Source organism: Ursus maritimus, unplaced genomic scaffold (genome assembly GCF_017311325.1).
Source record: "Ursus maritimus isolate PB19 unplaced genomic scaffold, ASM1731132v1 scaffold_14, whole genome shotgun sequence".
Taxonomy (NCBI): domain Eukaryota; kingdom Metazoa; phylum Chordata; class Mammalia; order Carnivora; family Ursidae; genus Ursus; species Ursus maritimus.
The window spans coordinates 4,626,692-4,650,845 of NW_024423786.1; the positions used below are offsets into that span (position 1 = coordinate 4,626,692).

At 53.5% G+C, this 24,154-nt stretch overlaps 1 protein-coding gene across 1 annotated transcript in view; it reads right to left on the bottom strand.

Moving 5' to 3' along the window:
- Positions 1–2,024: 2,024 nt before the first annotated feature.
- Positions 2,025–24,154, bottom strand: part of GRIP2 (glutamate receptor interacting protein 2) — a 58,929-nt gene continuing 36,799 nt past the window's right edge. Inside the window, exons 14-26 of the mRNA XM_040628126.1 lie at positions 21,544–21,730; positions 20,923–21,068; positions 20,026–20,106; positions 18,509–18,575; positions 18,271–18,416; positions 17,253–17,397; positions 14,991–15,130; positions 14,129–14,308; positions 12,918–13,092; positions 11,198–11,303; positions 7,569–7,712; positions 6,687–6,833; positions 2,025–5,657 (exon numbers count right to left, since the gene is read on the bottom strand). Coding sequence (XP_040484060.1) covers positions 5,499–5,657; positions 6,687–6,833; positions 7,569–7,712; positions 11,198–11,303; positions 12,918–13,092; positions 14,129–14,308; positions 14,991–15,130; positions 17,253–17,397; positions 18,271–18,416; positions 18,509–18,575; positions 20,026–20,106; positions 20,923–21,068; positions 21,544–21,730 — 1,823 coding nt within the window. The 3' untranslated portion in view covers positions 2,025–5,498. The remainder of the gene's footprint in view (positions 5,658–6,686; positions 6,834–7,568; positions 7,713–11,197; positions 11,304–12,917; positions 13,093–14,128; positions 14,309–14,990; positions 15,131–17,252; positions 17,398–18,270; positions 18,417–18,508; positions 18,576–20,025; positions 20,107–20,922; positions 21,069–21,543; positions 21,731–24,154) is intronic.

Genomic DNA, 24,154 nt, shown 5'->3' on the forward strand with positions numbered 1-24,154 from the left:
CTCACCGCAGATCCCCAGTGCCCGCCCCCCCCCCCAGAAGGTGGTGAAGCACAAGGGGAGTGAGCCACCCTCAGCCTGGCACAGGGTGATCTGTGTCACCCAGGTGCCACCACGCAGTGGCCCATGGCCCAGCAGGCATCTCCCCAACACGGCCCCTCTGGACGGGGCGATGCTCCGGGCAGCCAGTGCTAAAGGCAGAGGTCCTCCCTTCCCCTCAGGCCTCAGATACAGGCCAGGAAGGACCCAAGAGCAACGTCAAGGTCCCATCCGGCCCTGAGACCCAATGTCAGGCAGCCCCAGGCTGGGCTGTCCACGTGGAGGCTATAAATAGCACCGTGCAGAAACCCAACAAGCACAAACCAAACAAAATCCCAGATATCAAAACTCAGAGAGGGGCTGAGCAACCCAGAAGCCAGAGAGCAGCATTTGCCCCGCCCCCAGCGCCCTGTTCACGCCTGGCCCTCCGAATGCTCTGGTTTGAAGAGGGAGCTGTGTTTCATTGTTCTCTTGTGGGTGTCACTACAGACGTGTTCTGACAGTTCCCTGAGGGATGGAGCATCTTGTTATATATTTGGCTTCAAATTGAGATGTTGGCTCCATTTCTTTCTTTCTTCCCGCCGCCCCCAATTAATTTTCGAATCCCTAGCAACTGTGACTCTGTATTTAGCACAAGAGAAAGCTGAGAACGTGGGTCTTGCCTCCTTCCAGAAATACGTCTGGCTCATCAGGACTTTTTTTTAAAACTTCAAAATATTTTTAAGATATTTTAAACTTTTGTAAAAAAAAAAAAATTCAACCAACGAGACTCTTCTGAGGAGGGACGTTTGTATCTGAATAAGACCCTCGGTGTGTCATTCAGTCCTGCAGTACACAAGCTTTTGTGTATAAATGTTTTATGATATGAATCCCTGTATTTTGCAGGGCTTTTCTTTTCCTTTTTTGCTTTTTAGATAAATATGTATATCGATATTTTAAATTCATCTTTGCTTTTTTTTTAGAGGAGTTTGTAATCACCTTATAACATGAAAATAAACATTTCCTTTTTAAAATCCAACACATGTGGGTTCTGTCTCGACGAGGCTGTCTTCCCTCCTGTTCGGCAAGCGCCTGACAGCTTCCGGGGGCTTTCGGCTCTGCCCTGGGTGCTCCCCAAAGATGGGTGTTGTCACCTGTGGTGGGAGACGCGGAGGCAGAGGGTCACAGAAGGGAAGCGGTTCACTCCAGGGTGCACAGCTAGTCTGTGAGACAGATGTCCTCCGTCTCCTGGGTCTGCTCCGGCTGGTTCCACCGACGCTGGGGACTGAAGCCCACCTGCCACACACCGAGCCCTGCGGGGCCGGGAGACCTCACATGGTCTCCCAAGCCTCAGTTTCCCCCCCTGGAATACACCGCCGCCCCCTTTGAGGCTTTGGGCTGATGAGGGGTGATGCACCAGGAGTAGTCACTTACGCCCAAGCAGGGGCTTTCTGATTGCCAAGTGCAAGAGTGGGCCAGGCTGTAGGGAGGGGGTGAGCGCCGGAGGGATGCAAATAGAAATCATGCCACAGACACTGGGGCCTCAGAAGGGAGGACACTCAGGACCCCAGAAAATAAGTGGTTGGCACAGACGTCCTCCGCCTTGGGAATCAGGTACCCAACCCACTGTTATAGATGGGGAAACTGAGGCTGGCAGAGGGGCTCAGCCTCACTGGGGGTCATGGAGCAGGTCAATGTTTTGGGCAGGTTGATGAGTGCGGGCAAGTTCAGGGGAGCCTGCTGGGTCCCTTCCCCAACTTCACAGACCAGGAAAACCTCTCTCAGTAACTGTTTATAGACGATGTTGGAATAAAATACCACTCCCCCAGCTCTTTTTCTGTCTGTTGGCCTTTCTGATGGCCTCTGTCTACTTTCCTCTTCCCTGTGTGCCTTGGCCATGTAACTTCTTCAAATCGTAGCTCCATCCTTTACTTCCTGTGTGACTAATGGCAAGTTACTTAACCTCTCTGTGCCTCCTTTCATCACCTAGAACACTGGGATGATAACAGAGCCACCGCTGAAGGCCGTGATCCAGGGGCTTCTTGAAAAGCATGCATAACAGTGCCTGCACGCAGCCTGTGTGTAGGACGGGGCTGCCTCTCCAGGTCATGACCTGGCCACACCTCCCTCCCCATTTTGGAAGGGCCCTGAACCTATCACCCAGCACTCGGAGGAGCAGCAGTGCCCTGGGCACAACTCGCCTTTGGTTCCCCTGGCCCAGCCACATCACTGCACCCAGCGTGGTTCCAGTCAAGCTAGCACACCTCCGGAGACGGGGCGCTCACTCCATCCTGCATAGTTGATGAGAAGACTCTCTTCCTCTGCCTGCACAGAGCATGGTCCCCCAGTGAGGCCTGGCCATGACCTTAGGGCTCGTCCTGCCCTGCTTGCCCTGTGAAGACTTGGGGCATCGACGGGGCTGCACCCAGGCTAAAGGGGCTCCGTACAGCAGACCCACCACTCACCTGCCTCCTTGGTTTCGCCCTGCAGACAATAAAATCCACAGTCCCTACCCAAACCTTTACCATTGGACCCTGCAGGCCTCCAGCCTGGTCTCCCCACTCTGCTTCCGGGCCTCCTTTCTCTTCCTTGACCCCACCGCGTGCATTCCCACCTCAGAGCCTTTGCACTTGCTGTGCCCTCTGCCTGGGGCACTTCTTCCCGGTCTCCACAGGGTGGACTCCTGTCTTTAAAAGGTCTCGGCCCAAATACCACCTTTTCAGAGAAGTCCTTCCTGAGCCCTAGGCTAAAGCTCTCACCCCACACTCTGTCCCCGTGACTGGGTTTTTTTCACCGCACTGTGCACCTCCTGAAATAATTCTTTGCGATTTGCTTCTTCGTTCCCGGTCTGTCTGCCACTAGACTCTAAGCGCCATGCAGATGGACCTCATCTGTCCTGTTCGTGCTGGAATGATGCGTAGCCCAGGCAGACCTTGAGAATGGATGAATTAATTAAAAGCAGGGAAGATGTCATAAGATCCAACAGATGCTGACCATTGCCAGCCTGTGATTTAAAAAAGGAAAAGAAAAAAAAAGACACCACAGTCTAGTTGCATTTAAATAATTTTATTTTAAAAAATCATCCCAACAGCAACCCACCCCCAGCTCCTAAGTCACTGCAACCCCTGGCAGAACAGATTTATACACGGGCCCCAAACAGACCCCAAATGGCCTTTGCAACACAGCCCCTTGGCATGTGCTTCCCGAGAGCCCTAAGAAAACCCCATGTAGAAAAATACTTTACAAGGAATATGCTCTAATCTCAGCCAGAGAAAAATACAGCTTTGGGGGGTGGAAGGGGCAGGTCACAGGAGCTGTACCCAAAATGCATAGGCAGGCAGGACGCTCACCGGGGACGGGTATTGGGAAATGTCAAGTCTGGGATCTATGATCCCCATGAGAAGCCAGAAGGAATATTGCATATGAGAAGGCTGGCCACGGCCAGGGGCCACCTGCCGGGCCTGGTTGCATACGTCTGGGGGATGGCAGAGGCCTCAGCCGCAGGAGGCAGGGGGGCACTGGTCAGGGAGGGGCTGCTTCTTCCCTCACCTGCAGCCGAACGCAGCTCTCCCGAGCCGAGGGGCCGTGGGAGTACGGCCTGTCCAGCCCCATCACTTGACAGAGGCCCAGACAAGCTGGGCAGTTTGCCTAAGCTCACACAGCTGCAGCTGCCCGTGGCCATGTCTCTGCTCTGCCAGCCCCTAGCCCCCCAAGCTGAGGGCTCTTGGCTTTTGCTCGGTGCCCCTGTGATGGGTGGGCAGTGCAATTTCACCCTGGGGCCGGTGTTTACACGGGAGTCCAAGATAGCAGAGGCGATGGGCAGTCCAGCCCTGGCATGAAGGGCTCTCCAGGGAAGGCAGGGAGCAGCAGGGTGTGAGGAAGTGGAGGGAGAGGAGGGAATGCAGGCCCTCAGGGAGAGTGTGGGCAGGGTGCCCAGTGGACATGGTTCTGACGTGACAGGGAGGCCTGTACCTGCTCAGAAACTATCCACCCCCTCGATTATCCAGAGAGGGTCAGACCCAGAGGGGGTCACAGCAACCAAGCAGCAACCCAGAGCAAAAAGAATAGGCCTCTTTACTCCCCAATCTTGTCCCTCAAGTGGAAGAGCATTTGGGGGGCCTCCACAGGACGGAAGCATGGAGGACGCAGCTGGGAGCGGGTGCCCCATTTTCCTGAGACCCCCATTAAGAGCAAAGCAAATCCCCAGACAAGACTGAATCCTGCCTGCCCACCTCCATCCCTGGGGCTGCAACTCAGACCACCAAGTGAAGGCCCGTGCCCTTCTCAAATCAAAAGGGTTTCTGGTCTGTGGAAAATGAGGACAATGACTTGAAGGGATGCTGGTGCTTCCAGATTTCGAGTGGGGATATACTTCCTTAAATGACCCCTTTGGACACTGTCACCTTTGGGCATGAGAGAATGGCCCATCTCTCCTGCCTGCCTCTGTCTCTGTACCTCCCTTTCCCTGTCTCTCCTCCTTCATGGATTTGGAGATCGAAGAGGAGCTGTATCATCCCACGTGTGATGCCTCTATGGCTTCCCATCCCCCCTGAAATGGCAGGCGGATGAACACTCCTGGGTCTTCTGTCCCAGGTGACTCCCTCCCACTGTGAGGGGCCTGGCCTGAGAGGGGTGTATTCACATGGATCTGTGCCTGCACCCCTACAAAAGAAACAGGAGCGACCGAGGGCCCAAAGCCGGACACCGAGCTGGCCCACAGGGCCCAGAACTGCGGGTCTCAGATCCCGGAGGCTTCAGACCAGAGATGCCAAAATGAAAGAATCACTCACTTTCAGACTCAACAAGCCCATGTTTCCCGGGATTCAGCCATCCCGGCTCCAGAGCCTCGTAAGTGGGGATGCCAGCAAGCCCCAAACACCAGAATTCTGGGGAAGGGAAGGGGCTAGGCTCCCACCCTGAGTGGCATCCCTCTTGGTGGGAGGCTGTCCAGAAAAAGTGCCCCCCCCCGCTGCACCCTAAATGCTCCCCCTGTGGGGAAACTAACTACCTGAGCCTGTGTGGACCCATTGCCCGGATGCCTCACATCTCCATCCATGACTGCACTGGGGGTGTCCAGTTCCCACTTGCTCACCTCCTGTGACAGGGAGCTCATTCCTCCCTGGCAACTCCATAGCTCTGCTGGGAGAAAGCACTCGCACTGACCTGGGCTCCCTAGCTCCTAGGCCCCTTTTCTCCCAGCTGAGCAGCCTGCCTCAACCTCTACTGAATGGGGCTCCTCTGGACATCTTGGAATCCCAACGTGGAGAAAGACCTAGATGTCACTCCAACCAGGGCTGGGACCTCACTGCCTGGTACTCCAGGCACCACAGAACCGGAGAATAGAGACAGACTTCGGTCCATGGCTCAGGGCCTGCCAGACGGACAGATGGATGAGTGAGTGGCCAGGTGTCCAGCCCAGCTACAGGTCTGGGGGCCAGGACCTACTCAGGCGGCCCCTGGGGTGTCCAGACCACGTGCTGACTTCAAAGCATCCGGGGGCTGCTGGGGCCTGGTGCTCGTGGGGCTCGGCTGCTCTGTGCCAGCGGGTTGCGGCTGATGACCAGCGCCAGGACATCGCCTGCCTCCGCCAGGAGCGGCACGGCCAGGCAGCAGTCAAAGTCCCGCGTGCGAACGTGGTTGACCTGCAGGGAACACAGCCAAGGGGACAGACGGGCCTCAGCTGAGCCGAGCTGAAGTCGGTAGGAATCGTGAGATGTCCTCGAGTGTGGGCCCGGCCCCCGCCCAGATACAGGGTAAATCTAGAACATGCAGAGAGGAAGTCCTCCTTCCTCGTGCTCTCCTTCAATCCTTCCGGTTAGGTTTTATCAAAGGGAAACCCCAACGGGGGCGCCAGGACATCCTTCCCGATCCTCTAACACCTATTTCTCTCCCTTTTTCAACATGAAAGAGCAGACCACACACTCAGCTTCCTGCCCAGAATTGGTGACATTGCTTTGTTTCTGTTTTATTTTTATTTCACATTGACCTTCAATGTCAAGCAAGGGGTGCTGGGTTTTCATTCCTAAATGACATGAAAAGCTTCCTTGCAAAATAAATTTAAGTCGGAAAAACTGCACCAGTTTAAAGGAAACATATTCGGCAAACGTAGCGCTAACAGAGCAGAAATCACACCAAGGGAACAAAAGCAGCTGGGGCGCAGGAAAGGGAGCACAGGGCGGCTGGGCCAGGGCCGTCCCAGAGCTTTCCATTGGCTCACCCACATTTCCCAGACTCCCTTGCTGTTGGCGAGGTCACGTGACTGGTTCTGGCCAATAGGCTGTGAAGGGGAGTGGCAGGGGTTGCTTCTGGGTGAAGGCGGGGGAAAAACCAAAAAACCCACGTGTGATTTTTCCAGTCTCGGTTCCTATGTCACGTGGCCGAGGCCATTTGCAAGAGGACAGAGCCCCCGTCGGCCTGGCAGAGCAAGCCTACGCCGGCCCCCAGCGAACAAATAAAGGTTCGTGTGTGAGGCCACTGAGATTCAGGGTTGTTCCTGCAACATAACTGAGCCTAACCTGACTGGTGGTGTCATTCCCTTCACACGCGAGGAAGCTGGGGCTCAGAGAGGAGGTGACCTGCCGAAGGCCACTCAGCCAGGGTAGAAGTGGGGCTGTTTCCCCATGAGGCAAGGAAAGGCCACACTACCCATGGTGCCCCCAGCCCAGCATTACCTGAAGGACCCTGTCGAAGGGCCGGAGGCCCCCACGTTGGGCGGGCCCATCAGGACGCACAGTGTGGACATAGACACCCTTCTCCAGGAGGCCGTCAGAGACGCTAAAACCAAAGTCGTTCCGCAAGGGGTCCTTGTGCAGGGTCACCTGGGAGCAGAAAGAGGAGGAGGTCCCTGGAGCTCTGATCTTTGCCCTCAGCTCCCCACAGCAGCCCAAATCCCGTGGGGTGGGGACCCACGCCCAGCCCACTGCCCAGCTGCGCACCCCACCACTTCACTGCCTCTGCCACATGGCGCCCCCTCGCTTTCTCCATGGCAGCCCACCCTCCGGTTCACGGCACTAGTCACAGTGGGGAAGCTGGGGAAGGGGTTCCTTCTCGGTTCTTCTTCAATGCTCTCCCTTACCTCCAGGAGAAAGTCTCAGTGGGGTATCCATGGTTTTCCCCCCTCTAACACTGGCTCATCTCCCAATTTACCAAGAGCCTCTGAGCCTTCTGAGGGTTTCTGTTGGTTTTTCTATATAGTAACCTACAGATGGCGCAGGAGGCTGGCTTCTCCTTTAAGGACGTGATATACACACACACACACACATATACATGTATCATATATAAATGTGTTTATATTTTATACACACACACACACACTAACATAAGTGGGGAAAAGTGAGTCCACTTAAAGAAAAATATTCCCAGCAGCCCAGTGTGTATCACAGGGTGTGTATCACCCAAATGCTGAGAATCTGAAAAGTTCGACCTAGTATAAAATTGTGTTTGGTGGAGAAAAATGAAGCCCGGAGAGGGGCGGGCCCCTCTGGAGCCCCTGGCGGGTCCTCCCGACACCAGGCCACGCACCCAGGCCTCCTGTGGCCAGCCCCGGCGCCCACCTTGTGCATCTCCAAGGGTGTCGGCAGCAGCAGCTCCTGCACTTCCTCGGCGGACACTGGTACCTCCTGGCCCCTCCGCCAGGGCCTGTGGCCGGGCCTGCCCTCGAGGGCCACGCTCTGTACTGCGCCCGTCATGATGGACGCCTGCGGACACACGGCCCTTCACTCGGATGCTTGTTTGCTCGCTCTTTGCAGTCAGCATCTGTGGACACCTACTCTGTGTCAGCCTTCCAGTTCACAGCGGTGCACAGCACCCCCTGGGGCTCTCAGTCTGATGGTGGGCAGGGGTGGGGGGCCCTCGATCACACCCACAATCAGAATACTAACTGTTGGCACTGAGTGATTAACACTTTGTGCTGAGCTCAGTTCCACTCACTATACACGCAGAACTCATTTCGGTCTGTACGATACTATGAGACAGGCAAATACCATTTTGGGGGGGGGGTCCATTTTACAGGTGAGGAAACTGAGGCTAAGAGAAATTATGATTTGAACTCAGAATCTGGCTTCAAAGTCAAGGGTCTTAACCACTCTGCTACTTTGCTAATCATAAAAATAAATAAGATATAATCACACACAAAACCTGAAAGAGTTTACCACCTCAAGATTCTCACTGAAAGATCGTAAAGGATGAACTCGGAGGCAAAAAGTGGGAGGCAAGAAGCAACACTGAGCAAAGAAATTAGCTGCCTACAACGCTAATGAGCACTGACTAAAACCCCACATTAACTAACTTCGAGCAATTTGTAAACAAGCAGGGAGACAAGAGGAGAGTTTAGAGGGAAATGGGGGCATTCTACAGGCCCTGTCTCATTCGGGAAGGGGGCCAAGGCACTGATTCGACTTTGCTAGAAAAAGCAAAGCAAAGATAGTGAAAATCCAAGGCAAAGTCAATTGTTGCTGGTCTTTTCAAAAAGTTAGCGACATGGTCTATTCACAGAATGGAATATTATTCGTCCATGAAAAGCATGAAGGGCTGATACATTCCACAACATCGAGCTAAATGAAAAAAGTCAGACACGAAAGGTCACATCCTGCATGACCCCCCCTTATAAGAAATGTCCAGAACAGGCAAATCCATAGAGACAGAAAGCAGAGAGTGGTTGGGAGACGTGGGGTTTCTTTTTGGGATGTTAGAGATGTTCTGGCCGTGTATACGCAACATCGTGAATACGCTAAAAGCCCCTGAATTATTCGTGATTATCCTGAATTCATTCTTTTTACTTTTAATATTCAATTTACACTTTAACATGGTAAATTTTATGTTATGCGAATTTTATCTTAAGAAACAACAATTTTAAATTAGCATCATTCAAAAGACGCTGGACTAAAATTAAGAGAGGCTGAAAGGCATGACAAGCAGGTGCCAAGCATGGATTGGGCACCTGTTCAGCCAGACCAGGTGGAAAGGGAAATTAGGAGTCAACTGTGAAAACCTGCATATGACCTCGGTATTAGAAAAGATGAAAATATATTAGACAGTTATTTCCCTATATGGAAAAAAATGGAGTAGCTGACTGAGAAAACATGATTTCATCATCCTAAAAATACATACATGCTCACTTAAGCAGTAGCAGTCATGATCTATGTGTGGTGGGAATGTTGTGTTCTTATGTTTTATTTTATTTATTTTAGTTTTGATTTTATCTCATCTATTTAATTTTGCACCAGCCACATATATGGCTTCTGTAATAATAAAGCATTTTAAATTTAAAAATTGAATATTAAAACAAATGAATTAAGGATAATCACTAAAAGAATAAAAATTATTAAAACATCCATTTTGGTGGTGGAGAGAGTAAAGAGAAAGAAAAGACTTATCAATACGAGAAAAGGAAGGATAGTACATCAGAAGAATAGAGAAAGTAGGATACATAGAAAGTGTAAATTCCATGCTAGAATCAAGTTTAATTGTATTAGAAATCACAATAAATATAAATGAACTAGTCTTAAAAAAAAGAGAGACTCTTGGATTGGGGGAAATTCAGCTACATACAGCATACAACAGATACATTTAAAATGATAAATGTACACACTTAGTAACACAGTAAGTTTGAAAATAAATAAATTGGGGAAAAGACAGGAAACATTACTAAAATAAAGCTGGTAGAGCCATATTATTATGGGGAAAAATGGAATTTAAAGTGCAAAGCACATAGGGATAGAGATACTGATTAATAATAAAAAGAAAAATTCACCAAGAAGTTATAGCAAGCATGAATTTATATGAAACTAACAATATAACCTTGAAGGATAGGAAACAAAAATTGACAGAGTGTCAAGAACTTGCCAAATCTCCACTCGAGATGGTAATTTTATCATACTACTAACAACAACAAAAAACAACTATAAAGATAAATAAAACATACAACATTTCGTAAGGATCCAGACTTGAACAAGTTTATGAACAATCTTGATCTGCAGAGCACCCTACACCCAACGCAAGGGAATTTGCATTGTTTTACAAGCATACATGAAATGTTTACTAAAACTAAGTACATACTAAGACTAGAAGTCTTAGCAAACTCCAAAGAATTCAAAGCAAATTGAACAGATTTTCTGGCCACAGTACATATGAATTAAAACCAAATATGAATTGGTTTTAAAATTGGGGTTTTAAAAAGACTCTCCACTTCTGTATAATTCAAGGGCTTAACTAAAGTTGTAACAAATTTTTGAAATATTTGGAATTGAATGATCAACAAAAGCATCACGAATCAATATTGGTGGAATGCAGCCAAAGCAGTGCTTATGGGTAAAATCATAGCTTAAGATGCACTATGGTAGAAAAGAAGGAAGATTGAAAATTAAGGAACTAAGAAAGCAGGAAAAGTATCACTATTTAAACACAAATAAAGTAGAAGCTAAACACAGAAATGAGTAAGACACAAAACAACGAAACAAGAGAGAATTAATAAAGCCAAAAATCAGTTCTTCGAGGAGCCTAGTAATTGGCAAGACTGATGGAGAAAAAAAAATCGGCACCAATCAACAATATTAGGGACAAAAGCGGAGATAAAGTGGAAGTTTATATTTATTGCTCTCAGAGTATGGAAGAGCTCCCGAAATGACCCAGTTGGATCCTTCCGAGACCTTCCCGGGCAGCCTGTTCCACCATGGGCCATGCTGACCTCACACAAAGCTGTATTCACTTCTCAACTCCCCCGTGCTGTCCCTGACGCTGACCTCCACATGCTTTCACAGGGCATGCCCACAACCACGTCCCCATACTGCCCCTGCACACGCAGACACCCAAACTGCCCCTCGGCATCCAAATGTGCGCTCAGACACACCTGTTCTGAAAACGCCCTCCACATTTGTGCATATCTGAGCATGCTCACATGCATGCACACACACAGCCCCCCATGTGCACGTGATGATGCCAGACACATTCATGTGTGCACACACCTCGATGCGCCATACCACAGTGCTCTCAACCGCACCTGTATATGTGTCCATGCACAGTGTGCACGTGTGCGAAGACGCTTTACACGGAGCGCGCCGAGGAGTGCATGACACACACAACACACGAGCAGGACCCCATCAACATGCTTGCTTCCTACGGGCACGCACATCGGTGTGTCCATGCACGGGGGCCCCCAGGAAGCTCTGTGGGGTGGTGGCCCTACCTCCAGTTCCCTCAGCAGCTCTGACTGACCACATGACTCCAGGTCTTCGAGCGCTTCCCCGAACATGCGCCAGAAGCCCTCCTCACGGGCAGGGCCGGGGGCTGGGCTGTAACGTAGGAACCAGAGAGCGTCAACTCCTGGTGGGCGGGTGGGCGGGCAGGCGGGCTGGGGCCTGAGGAATCTTCGGGGCCCCGGGGCCCAGCGTTGGGCTCGAGGGGCCATAGGGTGGGCGGGCGGGCGGGCGGGCAGGCAGGCGGCCGTCCTCGGTGGCAGTGCTGGGGCCCCGGGGCAGTGGTTGGTGACACGGAATGGGGGGAAGACGCAGTTAGGGGCGACCAGGACTGTCGGTGACCAGTTAGAACAGGGGCAGATGAGACGGGGTGGAGAGCGGTGACACAGGACGCCTGGGAAGAGAGACAGACGGACGGACAGACAGACAGAGAGGAGATCCATGGCGTAGCCCCAGGGGACGGCCCCTGGCCCCACCCAGACACATGGCATCGTAGCACAGTGACAGGGACAGAGCTGGAGCCAGCGAAGACACAGATGGATGGAGAGGGTGGCGTATCTGAGCTTGGAGAAGGGTCCGGGCCACCCCACGGATTCTGTCACAGGCTGTACGAGCCCGTCATCAGCTCTAGTATTGAGGCTCGTTAGAATGGTAACAAGTCACACTTACACGCTTGACAGTTCACAAAGCCACTTGCCACCTACAAAGTCCTGGCCCCTTATAAAGGATGTTTTGCAAAGCACTTTCTTACAAAGGCCCGCGAGCTTTTCTCTCCTAGGGAGACTCAGGGAGGTTGACGTGCAATAGTTGCTTCTGGCCCTTCCCATTTTAAAGATGAGAAGACTGAGGCTGAAGGACATTCTCTCCATTCAAACCAATTCTCCAAACATTCCCCGGGGCCAGGGCTCCGCAGGGCCTGGGGCCACGGTGGTGAATAAGGTGTAGCCCCTGTTCTCCAGGAGCCGGTGATTCAGTCACAAAGCGTGCAGGCGTACCCACTGGGTGCCAGGCACTCAGCGAGGGGCTCTAAACAGATGGGACAACAGCCAGGTCAGTAACCAGGTGGGCACAAGGGGGCCAGTGCCATGAGGCGGCTTGGGGACCAGCCGAGGAAAGGATGCCTTCTGCCTGGGAAAGTCGGGGAGCCTCCCGGGGGTGGGGGAGTGTGAGCTGGGCTTTCAAGGCTGCATCGGCCTTGGCCAGGAGAGAGAGGGAAAGGCACTGGGGCAGAAGGAACTGCCTAATGCAGAGCACAGACCCCAGAGGGGCGGCTTGGGCCGGGTGGGAGCAGCATTCCTCCGCAGGCGCCTCCTCCAGGGGTGATGCGGGGGCCTTCAAAGCCAACGCTCCCAAACCCACCACGTCCATGGCCAGGGCTGATGCCTGGGACCCGAGCGCCCTTGCAGGAGGCCATCAAGCCATCTGGGCTAAGTCAGGAGGGTGGGTTCAAGTTCTGAGCCGTTCTGAGAACAGATAACCAGACTCGAAAGGCAAACACTTTCCACGCCTTCGCCACCGCTGGGCCCTCGTCCCTGTCTCGGCCTGGCCGAGGCAGCTCTGCCCGATGCTTCCTCCCCTCTCCCAGGAGCCGCCCTCTTCGGCAGCCAGACGAGACTCCACTGCCCCCACCGCTGTGGCACAGGGACCCCCAAGCAATCCTCGCCAGGAGACCATGACTGCCTCCTCCCTCGTGGCTTTCCCACCACAGACCTAGTCCGTGACTCCCAATCCTCTTCTTCCTCCTCCTCAGGGAAGCTCTCGTCCGTGGGGGCCGGGGTATAGCTCGTCCTCCGGGGCTCAGTGGGTGGGGGGCTGCTTCTCAGCCGGCTGGGCCGCCACTCCTGGGGGGTCACGCCCCGAGCCACTGCCTGTGGAGTGTAGGAACCTACCAGGTGGAGAGGGGGGGTGTCTGTATCCGCTCTGTGCCTTTAGCTTGCCCTCCTTCCCGCCCCCTTTCCAGCTGTGCTGGATGACCCGAGAGAGGTCTTTGCCCCCTCTGGCCTTGCATGACTACCCAGAGTCCCCTGAGGGCCCTGCCACCTAGTCCCTACCTCCAGAACCCCCTGGGACTGCTGATCACCCAGCAGAAGAGTTAATGCCCAGGGCTCCGAGACCCTGTCCCGGCACCACTGGGCTTAGCCAGCTGCCTCCTGCCTGGGAAAGAGATTCACTATTTTGACCATTCCTCTCTGCCCGCCTTTGGGAGCTCTCAAGACCCTGGCCCAGGGGTACGCCAAGAGACGCTGATCAAACACACGAGGTGGGGAAGCGGAGACCCAGGGAAGGCAAATATAGAGCCAGTGAGGACCGGGGCTGGGAGCCACCGAGGCCACATAAAGGCCTCGCTCCACTAGTTGTCTGAGCCGGGCCTTACAGAGGCCAGAAGGCCAGCAGCTGGATTTCAATGCCCCCCAACCCCCGAGGCCACCCATGGGTCTCAACATGCGGGCAGGGGAGCTTGTGTCCTCAGAGGGCAGCCTGGATATGTCCACCTTAAGGCTGGGTCTTGCGGGATGGGATGCGAGCCCCTTAAGGGGCTTTCTGCCTTCCTATCTTCAACTGGATGCAATAAACATTGCTTGGGCACCTGCTGTGTACGGGGCACTGGGCTACGAATGAGAAAGACAAAAGGAAAGCCAGCTTGGTCCCTAACCTCAAGGTGGGGAACTCTGAATAGCCAGCCATGGTGCTATGGACACTAATCAAAAGATGTGTGAAGGCCTGAGGTCCATGCTCTGAGCAGCGAGGGGCCCTGACAACGGCTAAGGGGGCCCAGGCGGGTCTGCCTCCAGGAAGTCTGAAGGATAGAGCAGGGAGAGGAGGAGGGAGGATGAGGCAGGGGGAACAGCCCCTGCAAAGGCCTGGGAGCTGGGGCGGCCCAGAGGGAGCATGTTGCTTATCCTAGGGCCCCAAGGCGTTACCTGGGCCCCCGAATCCACCCTCCGTGGCCGAGCTGTCCCAGGACTCCACAGCGCTGTCCACACTGGGCACCGCGGGTGAGAACCGGGCTGCCAGCAGGCCTCCTTTGAGTGCCTCTGGTGGGTCCTCATCTGCATCGCTGGCCTCGCTGAGGCTGCCCGACTTGCGGCACGGGAGGGGGCCTGGGACAAAAAGGGGGTGTCACTGCCACTGGTCTCTGACCTCAGAGACATAGAGACACTCAGTGAGCCTCAGTTTCCCCACTTTAGTCTGGTTTAGGAACTCACAGGCACTGAGCACCCCCCTCACCCCTTAGCCTGCTGCTGAGCAATCTGATAGGAGGGGAGGGGGCACACTAATGGGCAAACCCATTTCACAGACAGGAAAACTGAGGCTGAGTTCTCCGAGCTGGGCCCTGGGGAGTCCCTATGGCTCTGGGTCTGTACAACACGCCCAAGGTCACATGGTGAACAATAGTGGAGCCCAGATTAGAAGGAAGAAAGACCCGAAAGCTCGGGCTCCTTCCACTGCAGGTGGTGGCCTCCCTGCCAGGGTATAGGGCACCGGTTCAGGGGAAACTGAGGAACGTACAAGCTACAGCCCTAACGCAGAACAAGCAGCCTTGAGAGGCAGGAGGCGATGAAGAGGGTGGTTCAGACCCAGACTCCGCCCACACAAGCTGTGACCTTGGGACCACCACTCCCCTTTCTGAGTCTGGTCTCTTCAGCTGCCCCAGGTGTCTTCCCACCTCCACTGGATTTGGTGAGGATGCCATGAGGTGGGGCACAGGAACCTGACAAGAGGCACAGAGGGATCTCCCTTCCTAAACGGGTGGCTGGCTCCAGGGGGTGGGGTGAGGCTCACGGTCTAGCTGCTTCTTGATCTTCAGCGTGACAGTCTCGCCAGCCACCTGCAGGAGGTGGATGGCCTCACTCAGAGGCCGGCCCTTGAGGCTAACACTGTTGATGGCCAGGATACGATCGCCAACATGGATAGCGCCAGTCCTGGGGAAGGGGCACAGGACAAAGAATGAGAGACATTCAAGGCTTCAGGGGTGGGGTCTGCCCTCGGGGAACTCAGGAACCCCAAGGCACAAGTCTGACTGACCTCAGTTAAACCCAGCTGTAACAAAAAGCAAGTGTGATCTAGGGTGGCATTAACAGAGGTATAAAGTCTAGAATTTAGGGGATGTCTGGGTGGCTCAGTCAGTTAAGCGTCTGATTCTTGATTTCAGCTCAGCTCATGATCTCAGGGTCGTGAGATGGAGCCCTGCATCGGGCTCTGTGCTGGGCATGGAACCTGCTTAAGATTCTCTCTCTCCCTCTCCCTCTGCCCCTCCTCCCACTCTCTCCCCCTCTAAAAAACAATTAAAAAAAAATTCACCCTAGAATTTGGATGGGAGGGGATTATCCTCCCTGACTCTAAGTTAGATTCTGGAACCAGTGTCAAGCATGAATTTTGAGCATGGATTGAATCCCACACAGTAGCTGCCAAATACTAGCTACATGATCTGGGGCCTTGCTTCTCAACTCCCTTGAGTCTCAGTTCCTTCACGTGTAAAATGGGAGCGATAAACTTACTTCATCTAACTGTAATTGAAAGACGGCTGAGTGGAAGGGATTCTTGCTTCCCTCCAGCAGAAATCCACGGGGAGCCTTTCCCTTTCCCTGGGCCTGTTTCCTCACCCAGAGAATGAGCTCAGGGTGCCCAGCTGACCTCACAAGGGGGTGTGAGGGGCTGATAGGGCCAGGCAGTAGCATTGCTCTGGCCCAGAGGGTTTCTACCTGGACACCATCAGAATTACCCGAGGAGATTTTTAAAAAAGGCGTGCTGCCTGGTCCCAACCGCTGGCCAATGAAATTGTACCCCTGGGAACTGGGCTGGGGAAGGTGATCGTAGGGGACAGTCAGCACTGAGAGCAGGGACAGAAGCTGCCATGGATGCTGGGAAAGCACCTGACCTGGGTGAGGGAGGCGGAGGCAGGGCACCCTCACGCCTGGCCTTGCCCACCCAGCTCCCCAGGGGCCCGGGGGAGTAGTGAGGGGCATGGTGGGCTGAGTGCGGGAGGTCAGAGCTGTCTGTCTGGTGTGGCCGACACCAGCCCCCTGTGGCTACTGGGTCCCGAAATATGGCTGGCCCAAACTGAGATGGCTTTACTATGTAAAATACACACTGGGTTCTGAAGATACAGTATGAAAAAAAGAATGTAAAACATCACTTTAATTTGTATATTGACTACATGTTGAAATAAATATGTACTTAAGATTCATTTTGTTTCCTTTTATTGTTCTAATACGGCCACCAGAAAGTTTATACTGAAATGTGTGGCTCGCATTGCATTGCAGTTGGCCAGCCCGGTGACGGTAGGGGGGACTGTCCGTTGCGTCCTCAGCGCCCAGAACCGGCTGACACACTGTAGGTACCCAGGCAAGGTGGGAGTAGATGAACACACGTGAGAGAGGAACCGTCCACCCTGTCCTCTGCAGTGGGCCAGCAGGGGGCGCTCCAGGAACAGGGAGCCCTCCACCGAACCTCAGTCCCGTCCATCCTCTTGCTGCAGCCCACCACCATGGGGCCCCTCCAGCTTTGCGTCCTCCTTCAGGGGCCCAGCCTGTCCCCCCCATGCCTGGCCAGGCTCTCGCTCGACAGCCAGCTCCTCTCAGTGTCCGGAGAAACGGCGTCTCACCCAGACTGGGAACACTTCCCTGTTACCCCTGTGGGGCCCTGTTCCTCCTCCAGGCCCCAGAGTCACCTGCTCCCCCCAGTCCGGACAGCCTGTGACACCCTCTTTCTCACAACTTCCCCAGAGGAGAGGACAGCAGGGCGGCCCCCAATGCTTCCAGAAAAGCTCCAGGCTGAGTCAGGATTGAAGGCAACACAGCAGGTGCCCCAAAAAGGCTCACAATATGCTGACTTTGCAGAAACGCGAATCCCCAGGTTGGGAGGGAGGTGTGCCAGGGGGGCCGGTCTGCCTCTGTGGAACTGAGGCTCGGAGAGGGAAGGGATAGGCCTGATGTCACCAGGGACATCAATGTTGGAACCGAGGTCAGAATCCACTTTGGCTGTTCTAAAGCCCAACCTCTGCCCCATGAGGGTCTCCAGTGTCCCCACAGAACCCCAGCTCACCTCTCAGCCAGACCGCGCTTGGTGAGGCCTGAGATGACAATGGGGTCAAAAGGCTCCTCTGTGCCCGAGATGGTGATGCCCAGGGGACCCCCGTAACGTTTCAGTTCCACTGTGTAGCTGATGGCACCTGTGGTCTCCTGCTCGTCTGCAAAGGTGGGACCCATGGGGGGGTGCAATGCGGCAGGGCCCAGGAGCTGGACGCCCCCAGGCCCCAGTGCCCTGCGGTACTTACTCCCTCAAACTCATCCATTCACTCATTCGTTAACCCACCTATCCACTCATGCCATGACTTCTGATGGTACAGCCCGGGGACCCTGAGGCCACCTTCTGCCTCTACAAATGTTTTCTTACACCCAAACCCCATCAAAAAAAGAAGAAAGAAAAGAATCGTGAAACCAACATTCTAAACTATAGATTTCATCCAGGACACAAAATAACAATCATGAGAATAAGAAGAAACCAGACTTCCAGCTTTTCTTTAAAAAAAAGATGAAGAAGAATCATCTGCCCCCAAGAGACCATCCCTCCCAGGGTAGGAACTGGCGGCTGCCCCTCTGAATAAGGGATTGGCTCTCCAGGGGCCACAAGCCTCACGCCTCCTTTCTGCCCCCCAGCCTGTATCATTTTTTTCTTACCTTCTGTCCAGGTCACTCACTTCTGTCCCCTGTCTGGCCTCAGAGGTGTCAGAGCTGGTGGCCTTTACTTCTTCGCTCACAGACCACCAACGCAGGATGTACGCCCCTGGGGCATCCCTGCCCTGCCCGCCCCTCTGCTCACTGCCGCCCCCTGTGGGCCTCCTGCGCTAGGCTTTGTGCTGGCACGGAAGATCCAGGCAGCCCTGGGGACCATGAGATGTCCGTGTGGGGCTCCCTCCCTGCATTTGCTCATTCAACGAGTCTCCACCAGCAGCCTGCCACCCGCCCTCCTCTGCCAGAGGGAGCCCCGAACTGCAAGCTGGAACCCGCTGGTCCGGTGGGTGGACCGAGAGACTTGGCGGCGGTGGGGGAGGGGGGCATACCAGAGTTGTCCTCATCCTTCCGGATCTTCAGCTTCACCAGGTCCTCGCACTGCCGCAGGATCTGCACGGCGTCCTCCATGGGGCAGTTGTCCAAGCGGATATTGTCGATGGCCAGCAGCTTGTCGCCTGGCTCGAGGGTGCCGGTCCTGCAGGAGCAGGGGTGGGGGACACGAAGAGCCTGGCAAATGCTGCTCCCCGTGGACTGCTCCCCTTACCCTGCGCCCAGGGCCATCCCTACCTGTGTGCCACACTGCCCTTCTTGATGTCAGAGATGATCGGGGGCTCTCCTCGCTTCCTGCTGGTCGCTGGGGGGAAAGAAGCCGCGAATCCAACCTTTGACGGCCTCAGCCTCGAGGAGGGGGGCTGGGAGGGCTCAGGAGTTGGGGCATGAACGCAGAGCCACATACCCTGCTCCCACTGCTTCCTGCCTGGTGACCGTGAGCAAATCAGCCCCCCTTCTGCCTCAGTTTCCCCTCTGCAAAATGGGGATGACACCACAGAACTCATGGAGATGTCATGAGATTAAACCAGACAAGGCAAAACCTAATGTGGATCCTGGCACATAGTAGGTGCTCAACCCACAGCAGCCCTTTCCCTTCTGCTCAGCCCTTTTCCCATCCCCCAGCAAACTGCCAGCCCCTGGAGGGGCTGTGTCTGGCTGGCACTCCCACCTAGCACAGTGTGGGCCCCACAACCGGGCGGCCCTTCCAGTTGAGTTTTCCCTTCTCCCAACTGCAGGGAGGGCTGGCTGAATGGCTCCCAGGGGGCTCCCTCTCTGGGAATTGCCTCTGGTCAAGAGCGGCCTCACCCAACGTCGTAAGGCTTCTTGGTGCGGCCTAGTCCACACAGTGGTGCAAAGGCCCGGCTCCCGGCCTCATTCAGGACAACTTCCAAAGCCTTCCCGGCCCTAGAGTTCTCCATGGGATTGGCTGCATCACAACCAGCTTCTCTGTCCGCCCAGTCCCACATCCCTCACCTCACACAGGTGTTGATTCCAAGAGCCCTTCTCGGCAAACCCCCCGAGTATAACTCTTTAAGAAGCTTTTTCTGGGGGAATGTGACCTAAGACAATGAGTGTTACATGAGTAGCTAAGTTTTCTTGCAAAAAAAAAAAAATCCATCTGGGCTAATGGGTTTTCCCATTAGTGACTAGATTGTAGGAGCCCCTTCTAGCCCACGTGGCATCTTTGCAGATGAGACAAGGGCACCCCTTCCAATTAGTCCATTGAGAAAATGCTGTAATAAAATTGTAAGTCTACCTCAAATGGGCACCCTTGTGTCATGTACAACTTGTGCAACTGTATCTGGCAGCCCTATCCAGAATTTCCTGGGCTGGGACCAGCTTCTCCCCCTCCCTAAACCCAGATTGCTTAAACTCCCACCTCCACTGACTGTGGCGTCTGGGGTAGGAAGGAGCTGAAGCAGCAGCCCTTCTAGACAGCTGCTCTCTATCAAGCCCAGGGTGGGGACTGAGGATCATTTCACAAACCTGACCCACGTGTTTGGTGCCTCACAAACCACTTAATCCCACCAGGAGACCCAGATGGCCAGGAGACTCTCATTGTGCAGAATAGGAAACTGAGGCTTCCAGTAACTAGAGGGTGTCGTCCGAGGACACAGAGCTGGGCGTTGCAGGCAGAGGGAACCCAAGCCTGCCCTCCCACCAGGAGCACCCCGTCCTCCGGGCTGGAGGTGTGCGCCTTCGCCCCGCAGGCGGCTCCTCGGGGCGGGGACTGCGCGCCAGGACGGACTCACAGCCGATGGTGATGCCCAGTTCCACGCCGCGTCTCTTGGGCAGCTTCACGTGGAAGGTGCCGCTGCTCGGGATGACGGACTCTGCGCGCAGACACACGTGGACCCGTGTGAGACCCAAGGGAGGAGAGGCAGGGAGTCCCCGCCCCCCACCCACTTTAGGCCAGCTGGGAGAGACTGCAAGAAGTCACCGCCCCAACCCCATCCTGCTTCCTCCACCTGACAGAGGAGGAAACTGAGGCCCGGTGAGCTGATATTTGTCCCAGACAACCAATCCGATCAGAGCAGATTTGGGGCTGGCACCTGGACCCCATGACTGCCAGCCAAGGGGTTCCCCAGAGCCAAACCCAACCCAGTTCGGATCCAGCAACAATTTACTGAGCACCGCCTACGTGCCCGGTATTAGCTGGGTGTTTTCACAGGATTGATCTCATCTAACCCAAACACTACCCGCTGCAGTAGAAGGACTCTGTTCACTATTTCGCAGTTGGGGAAACGGAGGATCGGTGGTGGGCAGGAGAGTCCTGGCCAAAGTCCCAGAACGTCCAAATCACAGAACCAGAATTCCAACCTGAGTTTGTGTTTGGGGTTCTTCACCTAAGGCCTGCCGAGGGGCGTGAAATATTTTCAGCCCCCCTCTGTCCTCCCTTGGGTCCTGCTTTGATGCAAAAATCCCTCCTCAACCCTCACGCTGGCAGGTGGGATTCCTGCCTCCCCGGCCAGGGCCTTCCCTGCCTCCGCTGGTGCTCAGGCCCGCGCTGCCAGAGCTCTGGGAGAAGGTCACCGGGCTGGGAGTGGGATGGGGCCGGAAGAGCACGTGCCCCAGGCAGGAGCAGAATAAAGAGAGGAGCGAGTGCAGGGTCCCAAAGCGTGAGGAGGAAGGTAGGGGCACTTACTCACCTGCCACGTCAAACTCAACCTCCAACACGACCTTGTGGGCCAGCGCCGCGTCCCGCAGCAGCTGGTTGGCTTCCTCCATCGTCCCGTCCTCGGTGGCAATACCGTTGATGGACAGGACCCGATCCCCCACCTGCAGCAGCCCGCACCTGAAGCCCGACAGCCCCGCAGAGACAAGCAGCTCCGTTACCGCCGTGGCTGTCCCGTGTGCGCAGGCCTGGGTCTGACCCCCAGCTCGGCCCTGTGCGGCCATACAGCCTCAGGCAATTCACCAGGTGACTCTGGCTAAGGGAGTGAACTCGCTGGGCCTCAGTGTCTCTGTCTGTCCAAGGGGGATGATGCCGTGCCTTACAAAATGTGTATATAGGGGACCCTGACTTCAGACCGACAGGGGTTCAAGTCCCGGGTCACTTACAAGCTGTGTGACCCTGGGCAAATGAATCAGCATCTCTGCACCTCGGTTTCCTCATCTGTAAAGTGGAGCTGATGATGGAGTGGATGGGATGGTTAAGTGAGATACCCCCGTGAAGCCAGGCTTGGCCTGTGACTCAGTTTCCCTGGCTGTCCGTGAGCCCCCTGAATTGCAGAGTGGCAGGCCCAGTGGGGTAGGGGCAGTTGGCTCACCTCTCCGCCGGGCTGTCGGGCTCGATGAAGCGCACGAGGGGAGGGGAGGACAGGGTCTCGGTGGCGAAGATGCCTCCCTGGAGCTGGAGGCCAAAGCCACTGAGGGGGTCTCCGCAGAGCACGACCTCCGTGGTCTCCGTGTGCACGATCTGTCCCCCAGGCCCCACCGTGCTGGAGGCCAGTGACACTGAGGGACAGGCGGGCACAGCTCTCAGGTGGGCAGTCCCAGAGAGCCCCTCCTGACAGCACCAACCCATGCCCGGGCTCAAGGACCTGGAGTCAGAGGGGCGAGTGAGTGGGAGCCCTGCCTCGCCCTGGGCCAGCAGAATCACGTGCCTTCTGAGCAGCGCTCCCTGTCTGGCCCACGGGTGAGTCCCACCCAGCACGCCTGGGACAAGGAGGAAGGAAGCCAGCTCCTGGGACTCCGCCACGTAGTAAAACCGAGCATCTGAGAGTTGTGCTGTTACGTGATGTTAGCTTCGTCATAACGCTCTTATCATACCACGGTACGTAGCACGCTAATTCTGGCAACAGCTTCACTGAGCTGCAATTCACCTATCCCGGTGTTCACCAACGGAAAGTCACACTTCAGGTTGTTATCTATTAATGATGTTGTGCAACCATCGGCACCTTCGATCGTAGAACACTTTCAGCACCTCAGAAAGAAACCTGTTCCCTTGAGCTCTTGCCCCACATCGTCCCATCTCTCCGGGCCCTAAGCACCCACTAACCTATTTGCTCCTGTATAGACTGGCCTCTTCTGGATGTTCCACGTAAATGGAATCCTATGATATGGGGCTTTTTGCGTCTGGCTTCTTTCCCTAAGCATAATGCGTTCAAGGTCCATCCATACTGTAGCATGTATCTGGGATGCGCGCCTTTTTATGGCCGAGTAATAGCCCAGTGTACGAACACACCACATTCTGCTTATGCATTCATCCTTAGTGGACGTCTGGGTTGTTTCCACCTTTTGGCGAAAATGAATAATGCTGCTATGAATATTCATGTGTGACTTTTTGGGTGAACACGACATATGTTTTTATTTCTCCTGGGCATATACCCAAGATGGAATTGCTGGGTCTTATGAAAATTCTCTATTTGATATATTATGTTACTTAATATATATTGTTTGATATTCCATATACAAAATACATTTGTATTATTAACATGGATATTAGATAGCTTTTATTAAACATAATTTATTACTGTATTTAATTCTACTAATTACATTATACTATATATCTTTATTACTATTTTGTTATATTTAATATTACGCATTACAATATGTATATTATGTTGTTGCATATGTTGTGTTACTGTATTTGTATTCATTATATTTTCACAGTTACATCCCTAATGATAAGAATGGTGCCTGGTACATAGGAGGTGTTCAAATTGTTTAATTAATTGTTATCATCAATAATAATAATGATAACATTTTATTAGTCATCCATCCTAGGAAAGGGACACATAAGTGGCACCCAGCCGCCACATGCTCCTGCCTATGAACAGCGTTTCTGAACCTTTTCACCTACACACTCCCAGCTTTGGTGGCTGACAAAGGTGGCTGGTAAAAAGGCATGTTTTACCTCTCATCGGACTCTGAAATCTGTTTCCCTTTTCACCTTGGCTTCCAGGAAGCTCAGAACCATATTTCAGGTGCTAGGTGATTTGTATTCCTCTTCCCCCTCTTTTGGCTCAATTCCAAATGGCCCGGTTTGACCCTTCATCCTTCCTGGAGGCCTCTGCAGCTCACATGGCAGGAGGCTGGATAGACTCTCCACATTAGCAAAGGAAGGATTTTCCCAGGAAAGACTTCAAAATTTTTGGCATCCTCGTGACTTTCGCTCCTTCCACATGTCTTCTGCATTATCATTCACTACTATTTGTCTTTCCATTTATTCACTTTTTAACATACTTAAATACCTTCATTTCAAAAGGGAACTATATACATAGTGACCATAAATAAAAAGAAATACCCATAAACAGAAGGGAAGTAGAAACATATGTATGTGTGTATATATGTGTGTGTGTATATGTGTGTGTGTGTGTGTGTGTATCTGTGGGTATACGGATATATACACACACATATATATGCACTATAGATATACTATATATATAGTGAAAATTATTACGAACTATTACATCCTGGATGGCTAGTTTCAGGCCTACGTGTCTTTGTCTTAGGGGAAATTAAAAAATGTCACAGAAGTGGTACAGACACGGCTACACCACACTCAGACTTCCTCCTTGAAAAGATCAGAATGAATCACGGAATTAAAGAAAATGAAATGGAGTTACTGTGAGACCTTTATGCACATCTGAAAAGGTAGCCTTTCCTTGAGACACTTTGCCATCACCTTCTGGGAATTTTCCATAATCAAAATAAAAGACTAAAATGTACAAAGTGGGGGTGCCTGGGTGGCGCAGTCGTTAAGCGTCTGCCTTGGGCTCAGGGCATAATCCCGGCGTTCTGGGATCGAGCCCCTCATCAGGCTTCTCTGCTAGAAGCCTGCTTCTCCCTCTCCCACTTCCCCTGCTTGTGTTCCCTCTCTCGCTGGCTGTCTCTCTCTCTGTCAAATAAATAAATAAAATCTTTTAACAATTAAAT